Below are 24077 nucleotides of genomic sequence, written 5' to 3'. Positions count from 1 at the left end.
TAATAAGAAACATATGAATATTGAAAAAATACTGCAATGCAAATGCAATTAACTAAAATTATATGAATAATCAATCACTACAAACACCAAATTGACTTGGTATGTAATCAGTCAAGTCCATTCTCAAACATTAAATCATAGATATTATATTATTTTAAGCTATGATAGGTTTTACCAATATTCATTCTAAAGGTTTATAAAATAAAAAACCCAGATTGCAGACACTATACAGACTACTTTATTGATTTTGTTTGACATATTATGTATATTTAATATTTATATAGAATATTATTCCTAATAATAATAATTAACATAGATATGACACTTCGGCCCTTTTAAATATTTTTCTAAGTCTGAAAACTAATAATATTGTTGTTAAAAAAAAGGTTTAAATTTCATTTAATAATTTAAAAAAAAAAAAACATAAGTATAAATTAAATAGTATTTTACTGGTAAATTTACGAACCAAAAGAGACACCAAAACATTCAAAATATATCTTATAATATAGTAATGAAGCCAATGAGAATATATAAACTCATCAATAATAGTTATCCAATGATTTGACAAAAGGTATATTGACTAATTAGGGTACATAAATATATGTGTATACTTTTAATTGGAATTTTTATGGGGAATATTGTATAAATATCTTAAATTTATTTTAATAGTATGTTATATAATAGTATATAAATGTATGTATGTAAAAAATTTCCACAATAAGTACGTATAACAAAAATATTAAAGTCAGGAACATAAAAGCACTTACAACTATTTGGTTGCCATTTATTCTTTTTCTTCTAACAATACGAAAAAAAACTTTTCGATTTTTAAACAGATTATTACAGAATAAACATTTTAATTTTACATCTTTTTTTACAATTATTTGTCAGGACACTTTATATCTACTACTGTTTTCACTTTGGTTCAATTGGTTCTTTTCTTCCTTATATCATCTGTATCATACTATAACAACCTGAAAAAATTCTTGAACTCAATCTACTAATGAGTGGATCATCAAATTAAATTCTCATAGAAACACTATTTTATGTGTACATTATATTATATTTTTATTAAGAATTCTAAAAGAACGGGTCATTTATTACCAAGTACATAGTAGATATAAAATTTCCTGAAAAAGGGTAAATATATATGTTTACATATTATATTTAGTTACTTGAGTAACTATATCGTCTTAGTTTTTAAACAAATGATAAATACAAACAATCATTGCACATAATGGTTTCAAATTGACTTACTTTAAGCAAAGTTAACATTTCTTTTATTACATATATATTCCAACATTAACACAATGTACTTTTAACACAAAACTCTCCAAATCTAAACCTTTTTTGTCAGTTTAATTTCATTCTTTGAAGAAACAAAGTTAGTGATTTAAATAATAACATGAGTACAAATCAGTATGTAAGAAAAGATATGTGAGCCCCACTTAATAATATTCAAGTAAAAACTGATAATATAACACTAAGTCTAAAATTATCATTATCATATTATTGGCACATAAACATTATCTCCAAATATTGTGTGCATTTAATTGTACATAAAATAATAAATTATATATGTGTTATGTGTGTATATAATGGATAAATATGTATGTTATAATTTACATTTTATAAATTATTAAAAACTAACACGTCCTTATCAACTAATTAAATATAAAAATGGTTTTGTGTCACAAATGCGGAAATAATAATAATATCACCTCGTCATAATAACAAATACTTACATTGTATATTTAAGATACTAAGAAAAAAAATGCGTATAAAGTCAGCCAAATGGTTATTATACCCATGAATCACCACCTTGAGCAGTGGAGACATCAACTGATGATACTTTTGGTTGCGCTTGTTCATTATAATTCCACATTTCACCCATTGAACATGATGGGTCATATTGTTTATTCTTCTTTTTCTCGCGGTTAACTTGAGCATAAAGTGGTTCGCCTGGTCTCAATGGCTAAAAGCAAAAATTAAAATTAAAAATATATACTGGTAATATTTGAATATTCTATGACATTTTTGGCATTTATCAATACATATTTCAATATATTTATAGTATTTTACGATATAGTTAAATACTCTGATATTATAAATAAGACCTAAATTAAAGCATACATCAAATTAAGATTTCAAAATAGAGAACCAAATTTATTTTCACAAATTTTAATAAATAACAATTTTATAAAAGAAATATTAACTAATTAACAATTAATTTTTTTACACTTAATACTAATTTTTCTATTTAGTTAAAAAAACATGTTTAATATGTAATAAAATCAACAAAGAAGTTAACAAAGAAAAACAAAGTATAACTGACAGTATTTCAAATTTTGAAAACTTATTATTAAAATATAAGACTCAAATTGTATGAAGTATGTTTCTGAAAAATGTAGTGTCTTGATAAAATATTAAACCAAATTCAATTTAACTTTGAAAATATTATGTACCAGAATATATTACACACCAGAAGATAGGAAACCCTACAACTGGTTAAATACTTGAATATTTAATGTTCAAACTTACTAATTAAACAATATTATACCAAGAATGAATCAAAAAAATAAAAATATATTCACTAATTATATACTTTATTATTGATAATTACTATTCAATAATATAACTGAAAATAGAACCACCATAAATAATTATTGACCATGGAATATTTGACTTTTTCAATATTTTCAAAATTAAATAATTATAACAGAGTATGTATATATTTAACAATAAATTGTATTATTAAGATAAGAATATATTAAATATTTATAAATTATTAAATTAAATTAGAAATGATTAGTTAAGATTTTTATTTGGCTTGGCTTTAAGTAAAGTTGGTGTATTTTTAAAATCTTGTTTAATTACTTCTATTAATTAGTGCAAATAACTAAAATATAGTACAAATAATATGTGCAGAAATGAGGTGTAAGGTAAATCAATAAAACTATAAAAATACCTTATGTAACTATGAATATTATACATAAAATATGAAAACAATACCAATAAATCAACACTTCATCTACTCACATGTCCAGGAGGATAAATTAATACTCCACCAGCTGGAGGAGTATGATTAGACACTTCGGGATATGGCATATCAGCTAATGGAATATCTTCATTCTGAAAATATCAATAAATAAGATAAAGAACTAACCAAAATAATAAGACTTTATGTTTAAATATTATGAAATCTGTTTATTTTATAATATAACTAACAAATTAGAGTATACATGCTATAATCTATTTTAAATAAGAAAAGAATAAAATATAGATTATTAATTATTATATATTTAAAGGTGAATATTATAATAAATATTTAATGAAATGAGAATTTCAATGTTTTTGTGGTGAACTTCATCACTTAGATAAATAAAATGATAAAAACTCACTATAAATGCATTCATTGTCTGTATCTAACAAACACTATGTTTACATTCTACATTTCTATTAACGTTATTAACAAAATCAACTATTTATCAAGCATAAAAGCTTTATTCAATATTAATAGGTGGTAATATTTTTTATTTTATCATGTATTTAATCAATATATATCTCACTTTAAAATTAAAATATCTTAAAAAAAAACTAACAAGAGTAGGTAGAAAATGTTTTTTTTCTTTTGATCATCTTTTAGTTTCATAATAAATAAATTTACTCTATGTTAAAAATAACATTGCTGTAAAAAAAATATAGTAGAACATAATAATTAATAATATATTATGTAAAAGAAAACAAACAACAAATGCATGAGTAGTGTTCTTTGAAATACAACCTAATATATAGTTAAGACAATAATAGTAATGAAATAAAATCGCATAAAATTATTTATAATATAAAAATTAATTATTTGAACAAAATTAACATGAAATTTATTTTTATTATTATTAAATTTTGAAAAAAACAATTTGTCTCGACAATAAATTAATATAATTTTAATTTTATAAAATTAATAATACTTATTAAGATTACAGAAAAATAATATCATTTTTACAAATAGTTGTCATACATTTTTAGCTAACTAACATTTTAACATTAACATCTTAACATAGAAATTGAGGAGTACGATTTACAATATTTACTAGATATTATCACCATTATATTTAATTTATCATCATTTAACATTACATACATAATATATAACGGTAAATGAAATAAATTGAATATAGACCAGTTAACTGAAATGATCACAACATAAGTGTATGAATAAATTCATTATCAAAAACTATTGTATACACCAAGTATAATTATTAATGAAAAATTCTTTACCATTAAAATTTAAAAAAAATTATTATCGATAAAATCACCTTCTTCGGGTTTATTTTAAATATACAATACTTTAATATTCAAAGAGTAAAATAATTAATTTACTTAAAAAAGTTTACTAATTAAAAAAAAATATTAAGGTCATCCACAATTTTTGTTACAAAAAAGACTATGTTGTATACATTTCTTAGTGAAATCCTCACCAGTTATGCAACTAACTATCTAACTATTTGGATAACTCTTTAATTCACAATATTTTGACACAATATAATATCTTTTAACTTACAGCCTGGTAAGTAGAATTTGTGTTAGAGTTTGATAGTGAATGATTCATCTGTGAAACATTTGGATTTTGTCTTTGAATTGTTCGATCTTCATACCGAGTTCCACCTTGACTCGCCATAGGGCGATTAAGTGTACTGTTTGCATTATTTGGAGAGTTTACTCCACCCGCTGCATTTCTGGCTGCAATTGTTTTTGTAACAAAGTCTTGTTCTCTCCAACCGTGCTTTTTATATGCATCTCTCAATTCTTGATGCTGCCACATAGCAAACAAAACTTGGCTAGCAAATTTCAAAACTCTAGATGTATACTTCTGACGTTGTCTGATTATATTCATTAATCTTTCTACTCCACTTGAATCCAATAATGACCTATACAATATACATAAATATAAAAATAAAATTTTAAAATGAATGCATAACATATTATTTATAATATACAACAAACTAATAATATACAAAACCTTATAAATATGATTAAAAAACATAAGACATAATATTAAATTCCTAGTATTAAATACCTAGCAAATTCAGCATTTTTCTTAATGACTTCATTGAGTGTAGCTAATACTGCTGCTATAGTATCATCTGAAGTTCCTTGATCATGCTGAGCATTTCCTGATGGTAATTTTTGAACTAAGTCCCTCATTGCATACTTGCCTAAAAATAAAATTTAATCATATTCACTGATAAAATATAATACTTCAAATCAACTAAAACAAACCAATAAGTTCTTTATTTCTTTGATCAATAGCCAAATTTCTTAAGGCCGTGGCAACAGCACATACTACACGATCCACTTCCATTCGTAAGAGCTCAACAAGAATAGGGAGACCTTTTTCTTTCCGAACTGCAGCTCTAATTTCAATGCTAGGCTGCCAATAACATGCAGCTAAATTTTGAATTGCACCTGCAGCTGCTTCAAGAGTTTCTGGATTTGAACAGCTTTGTAGTAGCGCTAAGTATGATTGAACCACCTAAAATAAATGTTAAAAATTGTTAGATTTTAAACAAAGTAACAACTAACAATACAAATTCATACTTCTGGTTGCCATAAAAGTTCCATTCCTTTAGCTGGTTCTGATCTAGGAATTATACGACTACTAGGATTTTCTTTGGGTGAAACCACTTGGATATCTTTTTTCTTCTTACTAGCTCCAAAACAGCCCAAGTTTTCTGCTGGAACAGAAAAGGTAATATAAATATAGGGTATTAAATATTTAATGAATATTTTTTTAGCTTACCTTTTGGCTGAGGACCAACTCTACTTTGAGTTGGTAAAGGGTGTTTATCATAATTTGGATCTTCAACTTCTTGACACCTATATGATAAATTCCGTAATATGCACACACAATTTTCAACGCTTTTATTTCCAATGTTTGATTTTTCAATAGCAGTTGAAATGACATATAAAAGTGAATCAATTAAATGTTCACATTCACGTAACTTTTTTCGTGCATATTCACCAGCTGAACTTATGTTCCTAGATTATAAAATTTAACATAATTTTAACTATTGCAATCAAATATTTAAAATCATTTTATACCTTAATACACCAGAAGTATTTCTGAATACAGTGGACCAACAGATGTCACTACAAGCAGTAGGACTCCACCCTGAATGAGGTAGTAAAATATGATTCACAATAGTTGAAAGGCCATCATCAATAATTGATTTTTTCAAATCCTTTTAAAATAAATAAATATAAAATATGTAAGAAAATCTAATTAATTTTTATTGTATATACTTCGCATGATGATAAATTCCATAAAACTCCTGTAACGAGTTCTTTAACTTCTGCATCAGCAGATTTATGCAACAAATTGATTAATAATGGTATTCCTCCAGCATCTTTAATAGCTCGTTTGTTTTCATCATTTTGTCTTCCATATGATAAATTTCTAAAAAAAAAAATAAGAATAATTTTACTTTACTAGATTTCAATTTAAAAAAATATATGATCAAATACATACCTAAGGGCCCCACACGCATTTCTGTAAACATCTGGACAATCGTGATTTAAGAGCTTTGCCAAAGCCTGTATTCCACCCAATGTTCTAGTTTTTTGTTTATTTGGATCATCCATATAACATAAATGTTGTAAATAAGCAGCAGCATTTGCTTTAATTAAATTATTTGGGTTAGCCAAGAATGTTATAACTTCAGGTAAATTAGGATCTCTCCATCTAAGACCTAAACAAAAAAAATTAATTTATACAAAAAAAAAATATAAAACAAATAAAAATAGGTAATAACTCTTAAATGAAAATATACCTTGAGCCATTTGATCTCCACATTCATCCATATTCCATGATCCACTCATTTGATCTATATAAATAAAAGTTTAAGTATTATTTTTTAAGAAACATTCATAAAACCATGTTTAATTATTTATTTATTTAATCAGTAAGATAAGAAATTATTACTAACCATAACAATCGCCAGGTGACGGTGTTATTCGGTGATAATGGTCATGATTTGGATGCAATTGTGTAGCATCAAGTTCTTCATAGCCAGAAGGAGGATATGGTAATCCTTTTCTCATGTATTCTAAAAGTAAGTTAATTTCAAAAGGTTTTAAAATATATGCTATATTAATTAGTTCTAAATATTAATATTTTTAAAATACGTATAGTGTATACATGAAATCATAACTACCTTGAGCCATGAGCTGTTGTGGTGGAGGAGATTCACTGCATGCACTAGGACTTGGTGGTGTGGGTATCGTTTCATTATATTCATGCCCCAGTTGGTTAGGGGATGATCCTGTGTCGTATACATGGTAAGGATTTCCATCTATCTTAGCACCTTGCTGGCCAGGTATATTGTTGGAACTGTAATACGAAAGTCCAGGATGTACGCCAACATAATGGTCATAATCCTGACAACCTGGATTGTAATTCTGGTAGTCATTATTATAATGTCCTAAACAAAACAAAATATGTATAAATATTAAATATATATAAATATTTTTTAATTTTAGTAATTTATAGAACTTTAAAATTGTTAACAAGCAATCATTTTTGACAAGTAACCAGGATTTTTAAAGGGAGGTGTTTTAATTTAATATTTAAGTACGTTTGAAGAAAGGGGAGCTGTTCATGGATATGGCCACAATAATAAATTATAAAATATGTTTAAATTTTAAATTTTGAAGAAAAAAATATTGTATAATATTAACCGTTAATAAAAATACAAAATAATAATAATATTTTTATCAGTTTAATGCATATACTCTTTATTGACAAATGTTTAGATATTAATCTTATCAATAATTGTGTTCATGAGTCACATCGTGTATCAATAACATTTCTAATAATAGTTGTTAATTACATATTTTACATGTTTTAACCTAACCCTGGATATGCACTTAAAATAAAAAATAAAATGAAAAAAATTGTTGGTTTAACAGTGATGTAATTTACAACTATGTGTGATCAATTTGTTAGACCTTCAAGAATTTCAAATTGAAACAATAGAATACAAAATAATTACTAAGCAAAAGCTAAGTGATTATTTTTTTAAATTTAAAATAAAAATAAAACCATAAACATAACAATTTAAAAAAAAATTATTTTCAACTACCATTAATAAATTTATAATTTAACGGTTTTTTTTATTTCTAGATTTATTTTAATGATATTTATAAAAAATTTTATAATTAAAAAACATCATTATAAATTAATTATTAATTTATTAATTATTTAAAATAATAGAATATGTACTAACCAGATTCTGACATATGAGCGGGATTATTTGGTTGAGTTGATGAAGTTGACGAAGATGATACTCCTAATGTATATGGAATGTAATCTAATGAATGACCATTAGGAATCATATGATGAACTTCTCGAACAACTTTTGTCACAGTTGTAACCTAAAATTAAAAAAAAGTTTTAAATTTAGCATTAATTTACAATAGAAGTTTTATTCAACCAAAAAATTAAATAATATTTACTTGTTGTGTTGTTTGATGTTTCTTTGTTTGAGATACTAATACAGGTTTCTCACTACATTGAGCAGATGAATTAGATGAATGATTTTCTTGAAGGCCGTTGTTTGAATATGTGATATCATTTGGGTATGAATTATTTTGAGAGAGGTCTGACTGAGCTCTAAAAAATAAATAAATAAATTTAGCCATCTATGTTTTACAATGACTATAATTTCTATTATAGTAAGAATATAATCAAATTAATTACTGTACATTTGGATAGTTTTATTTTTCTTATTATATAAAAGGAAATTGTATCAAAAAAATTTTTCAAATTACTAATGCATAATATAAGTTTTCTACAAATATATATACATATTTATATAAGTAAATTTAAACATATAATTAGCACACTGTTTCCTTTTATGTTGTTATTAAAAATAAAAAAGTTTATTTGATAATCTGGTAATTATGATTAACTTCCTGGTCCGGAGGGTCATTTTTTGCAAATGCAAACAATAATATTTTATTTTTAGTGAGACAAAATATTTTTAGATTGTTGTTGCCAATAGCACATCAATTTTAAATGAATAAAATTACTGACCAAGTTTTTATATTAAATTTAATTGATATTAATTAACATAGATCAATAAACAATATTTATGCAAGGTTACATAAACCATTCTTTTAACTTATTTATTGAACGGTTTTATTAAGCCATTAAATATTGTTATTGAGCCATTTGAGTTTAGGTTGCACAAGCAGTTGAATAAAAATGTATTAGTTTTAAACATGATACCAAAGTAAATGTTAGAGTTTGAACTTATTACAAGAAAAATGATAGCAACTCTTCAACTTTAAATTAAATTGAATAAGTGAAAGCACTATGTGATAACAAGTTTAAAAAATTTAATAAACCAAAACCGGACTATTAGTTTAATACATAGAATATTTAATAAATGTTTAGTGTATAAATAACTTTTTATTTATTCTATAGCATGCTATTGATTCATTAAATATTTAATAAACATTCATGCAACCCACCATAATAGCTTAAAACAAAAATAATAACCAAAAATAAAATCTCAACATATTTGTCTATTAAAAATATATTTTTTAAATTATTTATAGTAATTTTCTGATTTTAATTTAAAAAAACTTATTCTGGGAATTTTGCGTTTAAATATTAATTTTTAAATGTAAAACTACATGCATGTCTAACAGTTTTTAAATACATTCAACACACATATATGATCATTTTATATACATACATAAATTTACTTTAGAAATTGTACTAACTAACAGATCTACAAATAGTTTACTGAGTCACAAACATGTTTTAAGTATCTATGATTTTAGTAAATAATAAACACAATCAACTAAAATGAGATTTAACTCAAATTACAATTGACTAATATAAAATAAGATTAAAAAAATTTTTAAAAAAATAAAAGTTCTGCTTACAAACCTAACTGGTTTATAATAACAATTATTTTTACATCAAAATTTAAAGCACTGAAATACAAATTTTTGCTACCTACTGGAATAAACTGATATACATGTAAATACCTGAAATTAAGTGCAGATCCAAAAAATTAAAAAAAATTCTACATTGATTATGAATTATTTTTAATTTAAGTTAAAAAAAAATTATTAATAGATATTTCCCTAAGTATATATTTTTTTTCATTTTGTAAATAAGCTAAATCTTATATAATAATAATAATACTCAATGATTATATTATACTATATTATATGCTTTTTTACAGTAAAATATAGTTTTTAAATGATTTATATTGAATAGTGTATGTTCATAAAAATAGTTTTTCATGTAGGTAAATATAGAGTAATATATTAATTTTACAATGTTGATTTTCAAAATAACATACATATTTACTAAAAAAAATATAGACCAATTTGAAAAATAATATTGTTAAAATTCATAAGAGGACATTACAACCACTAAATTATATCAGTCTTACATTAATATAACATTGAAAATTTTCATTTAATAAAACCAGTTTTATTTAACTCTTTGAGGAGCGCATTAGAAATACAAAGACGCTACCCAGGGAGCGGATTAGAAATGAGACATAGGCAATACAAGGGGCAATACCAATGCAAATCAAATTGGGATTACAATATTATTATTTTTATTGTTAACTTATATAACATAATTAAATAAATTGATTTAGTTCATATTATAACCAAAAGAGTGAAGCACATATCGTCATCTATAGTCCTATAACGTAATTTCATAGTATAATACACATTATCATCTAAAAAAAAAAAGGCGCGAAAAACGTATATGTACGTCCATGCTTCGCATGGCATAACTTTTATAAATGTATATATACGTCATTGCTCATCAAAGGGTTAAGCTTTATTATTGAGTAAATTGACAAATATTATATTTAATGATTGGAATAATTATTTATCTATGTGTGTACCTTGATTTTTAAAATATTTTAATTTTTAAGCAATTGTAAGAAATAAACTCATAACTAATTAAAACACAAATCTCTTAAAATATTTTGAAAAAAAAAGACAGAATACAGACATCTTGAAAGATATAGATTCTTAACTTTAGGATTATGATTCATGATTGTTGAATCTAATTCTATTTTAAATATCACGATTATTTGGTCAAATTTATTTACACCATTCCATAATAATTACATAAATATAAATATGTCATTCAATAGGTAGGAAAAAAACACCCATTAATTTAAAGGCTTATTGAGGAATAAAATAATTATACAGATAAAGCAAAAAATAGAATTTCTTATAAGAAAATGACAAAATGAATGTGAAGAAAGTTATATTTTTAAATAAAAAAAAAGATGCTGCTATTTCAAAATACATAAATATATATATGATGACATATTTTGTAGAGCGGTATATAAAAAAAATTTAAAAATAAGTATAAAAATTTTGAAAAAAAGAAGAGAAAGAATAATATAAAGAAAAAAAGAAAATTAATTTAAAACATTTGAAATTATATTTAGTTTTGCCATTGGATATTTCAAAATGTATTATAGAAAAATTAAAACAGATGAACTGTTTTAGATTTATAGAAATGATAATTAAAATTACTATTCTTTATAAGTATGTTTACTGATACAACAACAGGATTATTGTAATTTCCATACACCTATTATTTAATTATTTCAGTTTTATGGAATAAATGTAAGTTTTTTTTTAACTCTAAAAATGGTTATCAATTATCATATTTTTTTAATGTTTTTTTATGGTTTACATGACAATATAGGTATGAGGGAATTTTCAACTAATATAATATCTATATTCTGTATGAATTCAAATGAAAATATATGTAAAAATTAGTTATCAGAACCATATTGCTAACCCTAACCTAACCCTACAGCTATTATTTAAATATACATATACAATATACATAGGTATTATACATCTTAATCTTATTTAATTTGAAATAAAAAAAAATAATAAAAGTTTTTATCTTGTTATTATTTGTTAAATGTAAAAACAAAAAAAAAACATTTATAGAAAAGAAAATATATATAAATTAAATATCATTATAAATATTTAAAAAAAATCTAGGTATTTATTAAACATATTCATAAAATTAATTTTTAGTATACTATGATAATAATATATAATACAAGGATATAAAAACCAGTCAAATATCTAATTTAATTGATAAAATTATTTTTAAGGATGTTCTATTAGAGGAAAGGTAGAGTAATGTTGGCGGTTAAATAATTATTAATTAATATTTAGAATTAAGAATTAAATTATGAATACCTATTATATATTATATAAATAGATTAAAAGTTGTCTAACACATGCTATAAGATAACACATTCAATAATAAAGGAATTTCATCACTGAGAAATAATTAATAAAAATATAAAAACTTAAACACTAGCGCAAATACGAGTGTCAAAAGAGATAGACAAGATAACATTACAATTACGCAGTACGCACATACCTAATATGTATCAATTAGTAATAAACTAAGAACTAATAAACAAAGTAATAAATTAGTAAATACCTAAGTGTTAATAAAGTATTAAAATAAATAAGCAACTAAATTGTTTTAGTTTTATTCTTCTAAATTTTTGTAAATTTCAATACTTAATATAGTAACGGAACTGAGGAATGTGTTAAAAATATTGTTATCAGACCGTAGTTTTAAAGTAGCCACCACGAGATTTGTATAGGCAATATCTGATGTATGTGTGTGTATACGTTGCTAATGTAGTATAATATGTAGTAAACGATCATTAGTGAAATAGTGAATGACTCACCCGTATGTACCACTCCCACGCATGTTGCATGTAAACGATAAGGATTCTGGAAATAAATTAGAATTCCTCATTATGTTTACTTAAGAAGAACGACATTTTATTTATTGTTTTATTTTTAATTAATGTAATCCTTTATACAATAATCATAAATTTATACGTTTCTTAAATTAGATGTAGATAATTTTGATATTGGAATTAGCAAAATATGGAGTCGTTTATATTAAGATATACGATAAATTCTAATTTATTTTCATAATCCAAATTGCGCCCATAGATAGATCGGTACTTCTAAGCGGAAATAGATACAAAAAAACAGTTAGTTTACAATCTAAAGTTTGATTATGGATGTAAAACCCCATATGCCGGAAATACCAATTGGTACGTTATCACTCAAGTGTATCATAATATTGTAAACAAGTCCGTTCCGGAAATATAACTATTATAGGATTTGAAATTGCCAATTAACACCTAATTCGAACTGTTACAACAGAAAAAGTATTTTTAAATGAACGGAATAAATTGATGATAGATTAATACAAATTTTCATAAAAGTATGGTTATTTGTTAGTACGTATTTTGATATTTTAAATTAAAAAGCGTTTTGATAAATTGTTAACTTCATACTTCAATTTTATTAGGCATACCTTGATGTTTCAGCAAAAACATATTGTTACCTTTCTGGTAAAAATTTGTTGACAAATAACAAATATATCTATCTGCTTTATATCACGCATTCATGATTCATACGTTAGATAAATGCAATAGTGTTAGTGGTATTAATAAGTTATAGGAAAATAAATACTTTATCGTACGATTAGGTATTAATTAAAAATTATCCTATTGCCTATTGCTAATATAATACTATTAAAATAAGAGTTGCCATATGCTAATATTAAAATAAGAAATATTATCGATCTTCGATAGACGAATTTATTTCAGTCTCAGACAAAATATATACTACATGAATAGTTTTATTTTTCTATAAAATAAGATTATTTAATATTATAGTATGATTAAATAAAGTCTAACTTATTAAAAGTAATAAATAAACAAACAGATACAACTCTTCAAAATATTTGGAAAAAAGAACGTAAAAACTATTATTATTATTAAATTCAACTAAAAAAATATATTAAAAATTATAAAGATGAAGTTTTCAAGTTAACTTTATGAGGAATATAAATTCGATTTTATAAATTTCATCGGATAATTAAGCTAGTCAGTATAATTTACAAAAGATTGACTTTTAGACGATAATTAAATCCAAAATAAATAATATTTGTGTACCGTAAACGATAGTATGAAACATTTTTTACATTATGTACGTATGCAACAATTCGCTATTCCTTTTACACCATAATAACATAGTTACAAATTATAACTTATTAATTATTTATTATTATGCACATTCATACGACACACACACCACAGTCCAAAACATTAGCCTACATTGAATTCCTTAAAAACAGTCGATATCAAAATATAATCGGCGTCGTAATTGACATATGTAAACTAGAATAAATAAGATTTTTTTAATGAGTAATATGAATAGTAATATATGAGCCTAACATCCGTGATAACATATTATCAGGAATATTATCATACAAAAAAAAAATATTAAATTAGATAATAATAGTAATAAATTCTTTAAATTATTAGAATTTATATTTTACAGCCAATGGTAACAACTAACAATATATTATATACTTTTTGAAAATATTAACAGTGTTATTATCTACATTGAATAGTATTATAACTAGGAATATTTAATTAAATTATAATATGAACTTGATACTCAATAACAATATTTATAATTATAAATTACAACTAATCATACTTTAAATATTAAATTATTCAAACAATTTTTTAATCTGTATGATTACTGTTTGCTTTATAAGTTTGCTCTTGCATTTTAGCAACATTAATTTTCAAAGATGTATAATATTGTTAGCTATTTACCTAATATTCATAAACTATCAACAAAATATTTCATTAGAAGCAAGTACGTACAATTTTGTATGTATCTACTTAATATGGCAAATATTTATCATGGGCGTAATTCTCTTTAAACCGATTATAAAATAAGCTATTTTTTAAAGTATGATAATATTATTCTTTAATTATTACTTGATTTAAAATAAAAGCAAGCTACTGCATAAAAATAACAATCTTTAAACAAGTATTAGTAAATGTATAAATACAATAGGATATTAGATATTTGGCTCATTAGTAAAATATCATGCACATATTATATTTATAAGTCATAAAATTAAACAATATATAATTTTATTTTTCAAAAATTATTAACAATACTGAATACTAAATTTATTATCTACTATGTAATAAAAAAAGGCAAAAAAAACTAATAATACATTGTGATGTCAATATTTAAGACGAAATAAAAAAAAACAATCACATGATATGTCTAAACAAAGCATGTATATAGAAGCCAAAATGTAATAATTAAAAATTGACATGAAATTATGGCAATTTTTTTGTAAAAAAAAATATACCTCTGTGTAATCTCAGTGCAAGTGAAGCTTTGCTCTTGAAGCTTCTCCACCCTTCTGTTCACCAACCTGTCACCCAAGCAAATTTGAAACAAATGTGTTTATTATATTTACAAAAGCCAATTCAACATTGTTGCGTTTATTTATGCTCTGTCAAGTGAGAGAATGCACTACTGTCCGACAAAAATAAAGTTCTTCTATGCATCTTTGCGCTACACAGTCAATGACACCAGTTTCACTAGGACAAGTTGTCGCATGAGAATAAGCAGAATCAGCACATTCTCTCACTGGATAAAGTATATTAATAGTTAATATTCTTATAAAATATTAATTTATTACATTCGATAAAATGCAATTTTATTTGATTATAGCTAATTGTTATTGTTAAAATTAACATTTAGGTATTCATAGAAATATGAATTTTTACACTCCTACAACCGCAAGCACAATAAGTAATTAATATTTTAAGTGTACCTATAGAAATCATGAAGTACGGCTTAAATTATACTTAGTGTCTTAATGGTAAATATATATTTTAAATAATGTATGATATAGTAGGTTAAAGTAGATAATAATATATTATACATTAAATATAATATGTAATATAATGATGTATGTATGCGAGTAATTAAGCTATATTAATAAATATCACTGTAAAATAAAATTATTATTACGATAAAAGCAAATAATTTATAGTTTATTTTAATGATTTATAAAAATTAATTGATACTATTATCATAAATAAAATATGTTAAACATATTTGGCAAAATAAAACTTAAAATAATTGCATAAAATAAATTATAACTAAAAGAATAACCATTCCCATTAAAATATACTTACAAACATGAGTCGACCAGCTGATTACTCATTGATAATTACACTTAAACGCCTGAAAACACATTAAAAAAAAAATTATAGTTAATAATGGTATACATATAATGGATGAGAATCCTTAAAACTTCTGATCAAGCAATATTTTAGATATTTACTATCAAATTTAAATAATATTAATTGATTATACTTAATAACAATTTTATAATGTTTTATTAACATTATAACGCATTAATACAATATAGATATAATACTAAGTACAATATTATCTATAATTAATTATAACATTTCATTCTAAATATATTTAACTTGTGTAGGTGTTATACTGAACAATTGGTGACCACATTAAATCAATGAACTATTTTTTTTTTTTTTTTTATGACTCAGCAATCCTTATTTATTAGACCACATAGCACATTCTTTACCATAATTTCCGATATAAATTTGTTTATACTAGCATGGGTAATAACGATTAATTAAAAGATTGTTTCAACCACAAGAATGTAAGATAAATCACGAAGAGTACCTACCAAACCAAATAAAAAATACCTAGATACTTTAAACAAAAAATAAAATTAAGATAAATAGCAAATTAATACATTATAAACAAAATGTAGACTACTGTTAGTACTGAAAGTATTCTTCATTAGCACAACATTAAGTCAGAAATAAATCTATCACATTTAGGATGATGTGGGTAAATGCAGAGGTAAATGGGTGTAGATATTAATAAAACTAGGTAATCATATAGATGGGTTTCTATTAAGATAAAATTAAATAATAATTAAAGTACTGCAATTTGAAATTATATTAGTTGTCTAGAATATTATCTAGATAATATATTAAATAAAATAACAAAATAAACTATTTCAAATTCCTACTTACCAATTTTGCTAAATATTATTTAGTAATAATTTTTATCATAAAAGGAAGTAAACGTAGACAGATTCAAACATAATTCTGAAGAGTACCTAATAATGTCTAATATCAACTAACAGACTTTATTATAAGTCAACAATATAAACTAGATATCTGTATTTGTTTTGAAGTTAATAATTATTAAATATTTATCTGAATATTAACTTTCTCATTATTATTTGTCCCACTAAACATTATAATTTTACAGATATTTTAATTCTGATATTTAAAAATTTAAATTTAATGTATAGGTACCAATCGAAATCATGTCCAGATAATTATGGTTGGTCGTGCATGTATGATGTAATTATAAAAAAAAATTATAAGTAGACTGGCAGTCTTCAATAACAATTTATAGGTAGAAAGGTATTAAATGTAATATATATCAATTATTGATTGTTAAATTAGTTTGGCTATATTTAATTTGGTCTGCTGAAAAATAAAAAAGCCCAGAGCCATAATTATTTATTGATGAAGATAGAGCTTAGCCTAATTAAATTAATTAATATAGCTGTAAATGATGTATATTAATATTAATTGCTTGTTCTTTGTCTCAATCTTTAATTTGGATTATACTTTTTTTTTCCCCGAGTTTTTCCTTAGAAAAACAAACTAAGAATTCTATAAAATCATTTAGGTGGTTATATATACATACAAACATAATATATACAAAAAAAAAAACAATATACCTACTGGAAATTTTATTTTACTTAAAATGTTTTATGTATTTAAATTACAATGTACATACTTTTTGAAAACAATTCTTTAAAAACAAAATCCTAAAGGGATTTTAAATTCTTAAAAAATATTGACTTATCTATACTAATTTCAGTTGTAAAATGTAATTCTTTACTGTATAAACTTCAACACAGGATCCAAAAATAATTAATATTGTTTTTTATTCTTTAGAATGCCAAGTCTAGTTCTGAAGACTAATGTTAGGGTAACTTAATTTTTGCCAGTACCTATATAGTGTATCCACTCAATTAAAGCAGTTAAATTTATATTATTTATAATTTATCTATTTACCTCATAAATAATAAATTAATAACTTCTTTGTACTTTCCTATGTGGCTACTTATGCACAAATGCCTGCATTATAGTTCCAATCAAGGGAGAAAAGGAAGATAAATTTAAGTTAAGGATTAAAATTTAAAAAAATATATTTTTTAAACTACAAGACAATTGAGGGCCTTCCCCTACACTAAATGTTTCTTAAAAGTTTAAGTCTGATTAAACTTATAGTTATTCAGAAAAATAGATACCTATTCACTCGTCTATTATTTAAAGGGAGTTGGCTAATATAAAATAATACTCAATTTTATAAGTATAAAAATAAACAGCTTCCTACCTACCATGAGAAAATTAAGAACCTATAAGCTAATCTGAGCAAGATCATGTTATGGATTTGTAATCAAATAAACCAACAGTACAATATTATACCAGAATCATAAATATTTTTAGAGAAAACCAGTGGGTCTAAGAGCATTCTCGAGTTACGTCGATTGTAAAAACGAATGGAAAACAAAAACGTCTGAGTAGACGATATTGTTATGGGCTATAGTCGATCGAGTGGTATTAAAAATAGAAACATATTACATGGGCAGTACTAGAACCAGGACGAGTGTGATATAAAACGAACACAGATGAAACAAAGTGTAGTCTCAGAAGTCCAGCTCAGCGCATTGGGGTTATCGTGGATACGGAACACACTAGCCGAAGGGTCGCCGGACACGGGGACAGACAGGACGTTGTATACCCCTTTATATACACTGTGAAACACTATTAGACAGGACATATGCGACGCCCACTGTTGGCGACGGGCTACGCCTAAAGCACGGGAAAACAGATCGCCGTCGAGAAAACGGGTCAAAGAGGTGGACCTCTAACTGTACAACAGACGTACACACCGACGTACCTTGTAGCAACAGTAGTGTGAAGTTCGACAAAGTCTTCAACGGATCATCGTTTTCCACGAGCGACGGACGCGTATCAGTTGCAGGACGGTGCGGACCGGATACGGCGGCGACACATCGGAAGACGACGGAGTTTCCGGGACTCTGGTTGCGGCGGCGGCGGTGGCGGCGAAGTCAATTGAGGCGGTGTCGGGCGCGCGAAGCTTGTTCCCCGTAGCCGTTGGTTTACACTACTACGACGACGGCAGCGGCAGCGGCGACGACGACGGCGACGGCAAAAGCGACGGCGACGACGGCAGCGGCGGCGGCGGCGGCGACGGACGGACGACGACGACGGGTCATACGCATCGCGGTCGCGCTATCGGCCGATGTGGGGGCGCCCGATAACCGGGTGACGAACGGTGTGACACGTTAGGGGTTAAGAGAGGAGAGAAGTATGAGAGAAAAAAAATTTCACGTACAATTACGCGTAATGCGCGTGTGTGTGTGTGTGTGTGTGTGTGCGCGTTTAAAAACAATATCGCGTATTATCATAGGAAAAGCAGTCGTCTCTGTTCTACGTCATCAGTCATCGTCGCGTACGTGTGCGCCGTCGCGTGCGCGTGCGCGAGTGCGTCCGCGCATAGGCGTGTGTGTGTGTGTGTGTGCGTATATATGCGTTTGTGCGCACGTTTGTTGTGTGTACGTGTGTGTGTGTGTGTGTGTGTGTGTGCGCGTTTGAGACAGCGAAGCGGAGAGGGGAAGAGCGAGAGTGAGCGAGAGCGAGCGAGAATGCGGTCGAGCGAGAGCGAGTCGGGAACAACAACAAAACGGGGTTATCACCGGATAGAGGTCAGAGGACGCGTATTGTAATACTGTATATTATTATTATAATGATATTGTTGTCAACCACGACTGGCGTGATACTTTTCCTTGCGACTTACGTCGCCGCGAGCGCAGCGGCCGCGACGTCGTATATCGTACGAGTACGATAATAATATATTTTTAAAAAGCGGCCGCAACGGACACGGTGGTTCTCGAGGATCGTACCGCTTTTTTCGTTTCGTTTTGCTTTTCGAAATTCCGAATAATACGGCGTTTGGCGATAACAGCCCCGCCGGGCACTCTCTGTGGAGACGCGCGAAATGTAAACAACAAACCGTAAATAACAAACAGTCGCCGCCGCCACCGTGCGGTTCGCGCGGACGACGTGCGCACGCGCTCACGCCCAGCGGTAGCGCACACGCACACCGTCGCGTTCCGAAGGGCGGTGGCGGCGGTGTGCGGAGTTATTTTCGCGGCGCCCGGCAAGTCATGTGTAAATAAAGCATGGGGTTGCGAGGTCGCCGCCCTCCCGCCGACCTCTGTGGCGGCACACGTCGACTTACTCACATGATCCGGATAGATAAAGAAAAAAAAAAAACAATAATCTATTATTGATAATGCATTAGAATCGATAGATCGTCCTGTATTAATTATGAAGTATAGTAAGTGGCCAATTAGGTGTGCAGAACGACTTGGGCGGAATTGAGCGCGATATTAATATACTATTATTGTGAAAAGGGCGAAAGAGTTCAAATTTCAAAATAACTAAATGCCATAAAATCATTGTTATTATAACTTCGTAACAGTTGCATTACGAAAATGCGTGTTTTTTTTTCGTTTAATAGTTACGACGAGAATTTCGATATCTGCGTTGCATACATTTGAATAGTTCTATATTATGATGACGATCGACGATTAAATAATTAATATCAAATATTATAATGTTACGATTCCTTTCGGGAAAATGTCTAATTGCTTTATTATTATTACTGATATGCGTTTTATCGTTTACCGATGTTTGATCGTTATTTGGACGAAATTAAACAAAACGCCAAAGCCTATAATAATATGCAATCGTCAAATAGCATTTAAAAACGACGTTTTAAAGTATAATTTAATTTCAAAAAAGGATTAATGATATTTTAATTACTCGAAATTCAAAAAGTTGTAAAATAAAACTATATTACATATCAATATATTTAATATTATAATACTTCTATAATGCTAATATTAAAATTGTTTATCAGTTCTTATAATTTATAAATCAATACTTTGAGAAAATCTCGCATTCTCGCATCTATGACTAATTCCACGTATAGAATTGTAATTAAAATACCTAATCAAGTATAAATATGATATTAATAAAATTTATTTAATATCAGTTTTTAATACTTTAAATGTATGTTTACAAGTAAAACGGAAATAAAAAATTGAATAAATTATTTATCTTCAATCAAAAATCATATTTATAATATTTCTCAAAATTTTCTCATAATTAATGTTAACTATAATTAACCCAATTGCATTTCTACGTATAAATAATATGCCTAACATAAATGTATAATAATCTTATATACATAATATAAATTATAATTAAAATTGTTATATTAATATATTGTTGTTGTCATAATTAATACTTAATATTAAAATAAAAATTGTTAAGGCAGTAAACCACAGGATATATGTAATAGATTAATTCAGGACTACCTATGCTTTCTTTAAATCATAATTTTCCAGATTGTAGTCTACTCCAAAGTAATCAATTTTCAAGATCTAATTTACGACCAGAAATTATGCTTAAAGATAAACATTAAAACATTTTTACTTCTCCAAAAGGTAATGTCAGATACAAGAATAAATTAAAAAAAAACGTTTGTAAAATCAATACCTACAATCTGCACTCCGCTCAAAATCCAATATGCTAATAGGTAGGTATCAAAATGCGAAGGTAACAATACAAATAATGGTTCTACAAATGCTACAAAATTGCCATATGCATATTGTAGCCTGTCAGTACTCTACGTCAGTAAGACAGTGACATTAATACTGTACATTTACATCTTCGATCCACGGTTTAATAAAGTATTCAAAAATAATATTTCAAAGTTTAATTTAATTAGATATTATGTATAATAATAAAAGTTTTCTCTGTCAGAGTTGTTTCCCACGAGTAGTACTAATAGATAATCCATCCAAGTATTAACTATCGCCCATCATTATTTCATAAATAATAAGTACGCAATAATATACATGTATACATATAATATTAAGTGAACAGGTTAAAATAGTGACTACACGTTTAATTGTCTCGAAAAGATTTCACTGTAATTACGAGTTTGATTCGAATATTTTGGAATCGATTCGTTTTTTTGTTTGAAAATAAGACGTATTAGTCAAGACACTAACTTCGTGTCGAATTGTGAATACTAGAGCGCGCCGAGGTCTTATTTACTCGGCGTCTCGAATACTTCTGTAAAACACGACGATCGTCGATGCCGATAGATAGCGTTTGCTTACCAATCGCGTATCGACAGTCGTCGACCGCGTAAGCGTCAGCGTCATATTCAAAACTTTGGTCTTAGCCCCACTTTCATCAGTCGCTAATACAACTTGGACGTCTTGTCGATCGGTCTGAGCCACTGGCCGCCGTCTGTCAGCCTGTTGTAGCCATCAAAGTGGCCGCCATTAAAACTTCATTACTAGTAACAATATCTGGAATATTAATGCATAAATAGCCTGACGACGTGTTGTACAATTGCATCAGTAGTGGTTACAACTTAACCATTACATTTCATATGATGAAGTAACTATATGATCTTTACTGATTAATCGTGTTACGCCAATGAGAACTTCTCCAGAGGATCTCATTGGAATTCTGATGCCACAACTACTGATGCCAGTCGTATCTATTGATACGACATATTAAATAATATAAAAAATTCTTAATTCATTAATAAAAGCTAGTATAGTAAATTTTGTTTTACTATATTTTTGATAATATAATATTATCTTATCATTCTTTAATCAAATTTCATGCTTCTTACGATTTACATTACAAATAAATACTTAATGTTTTTATTAAGCAATAATATCTAAGTATTATTAAATTATAGTTTTTTAATTCCAATTTCGACTTCATGATTACAAAAAAAGTCAAATGACACGTCGTCCAAAATACACACCAAATATTAAGAGCCAAATTATATATTATGTATGTTTAGAGAATTTATTTTTAGTATTCAAATTTTAAATTACGTATTGAACATTAGAATATTTGCATTTATAAACGAATTATGAATTATTTAATTTTCAGATAATACTGATTTTATGTTTAAAACATACCTGTATGGCTGTTTGTAATTTATTAAATTATGTTATATTTAGGAACCTACCTACTTTGTACTGCTTATATTATATTATAATTTATATTATGAGTGTTATATTTATATAGGTATCTTAAAATATGTACTTATTTAAATTATGTTGCATAATATACAACAATCGAGTCGCTATAACTCGAAAAACTTAACAACTCGATTTTTTTTTTTATTCCCCTAGAAATTCTCATAACACTCAATGTATTATAGTACACACACAATCAGTTTTATATGAAGAGTATAGGATTTTTTTAAGGTGGGGGGGGGTTTAGATAATTTTGAATACAATTTTTATTTTTATTATTTTACATGATTTATACTCAAAACCTTTGGTTTTAAAAATTTCGGAGACCCCCTCCCTGAATACGTGCCTGAGTCTATCAAACAGAAAATTATTAAATTAATTTAACATAATATTATGTTAATGTTATATCGACTTAATGTTACATACTTACATCACTTCATACTTTAATATCTATTTAATATTTAAAATGTTCAGGTTTGGTAAACGTTTTGTATTAATTGAACGAATAAGTGATAACAAATACCTGATAATGAATCACAAACTACAAACATTAAGTTCTTCTTCATGAATAATAAACTGAATAAATTAAATGTAAACCATAGAGTATATAATATATATCAGTGGCATGGCGAAGTAAAAATATTCCAGAGACAAGTAACATAATATATCCCGAGGACCCACCCACCTCTTTACAATAGACTCAAATAGGATTTTTTTACCCAACCCTCCAAAACTGAAAAATCTCAGAGGCAATTGCTTCTGACCTCACTCTTTGCCACGCCACTGATATATATTACTCTATGATGTAAGTATACCATTATAGATACAGTATTTATTATTTGTTAATTATTTGTAGGCATTTTAAGTTCAAGTTTTAATAAAATTACATATTTAAAAAAAAGTAGGTACTAGTGAA

General features: G+C 26.4%; 1 protein-coding gene across 4 annotated transcripts; it reads right to left on the bottom strand.

Annotated features, from left to right (window-relative positions):
- Positions 1–754: 754 nt before the first annotated feature.
- LOC114120979 (catenin delta-2) lies at positions 755–19527 on the bottom strand. 4 transcript variants are annotated; one of them, XM_027983104.2, is made up of 18 exons: positions 18958–19527; positions 16131–16179; positions 15293–15358; positions 8515–8671; positions 8286–8433; positions 7215–7481; positions 6987–7106; positions 6831–6884; positions 6530–6749; positions 6304–6457; positions 6103–6242; positions 5801–6039; positions 5599–5735; positions 5281–5533; positions 5078–5216; positions 4562–4928; positions 3040–3132; positions 755–1975 (listed from the first exon to the last, which is right to left on the bottom strand). In XM_027983104.2, the coding sequence occupies exons 2-18, from the start codon at positions 16157–16159 to the stop codon at positions 1802–1804; spliced, it is 2757 nt and encodes a 918-aa protein (XP_027838905.2). In that variant the 5' UTR covers positions 16160–16179; positions 18958–19527; the 3' UTR covers positions 755–1801. The 4 variants fall into 4 exon arrangements, with proteins under 4 accessions (XP_027838905.2, XP_027838906.2, XP_050063959.1 ...); XM_027983105.2 differs by having other exon boundaries at positions 5599–5732; XM_050208002.1 differs by lacking the exon at positions 15293–15358 and adding an exon at positions 12780–12825.
- Between the last annotated feature and the right edge of the window lie 4550 nt (positions 19528–24077).

The sequence above is a fragment of the Aphis gossypii genome, chromosome X, assembly GCF_020184175.1.
Source record: "Aphis gossypii isolate Hap1 chromosome X, ASM2018417v2, whole genome shotgun sequence".
In the NCBI taxonomy this organism is placed as follows: Eukaryota; Metazoa; Arthropoda; class Insecta; order Hemiptera; family Aphididae; genus Aphis; species Aphis gossypii.
This window is presented reverse-complemented; position numbering and strand designations above follow the sequence as displayed.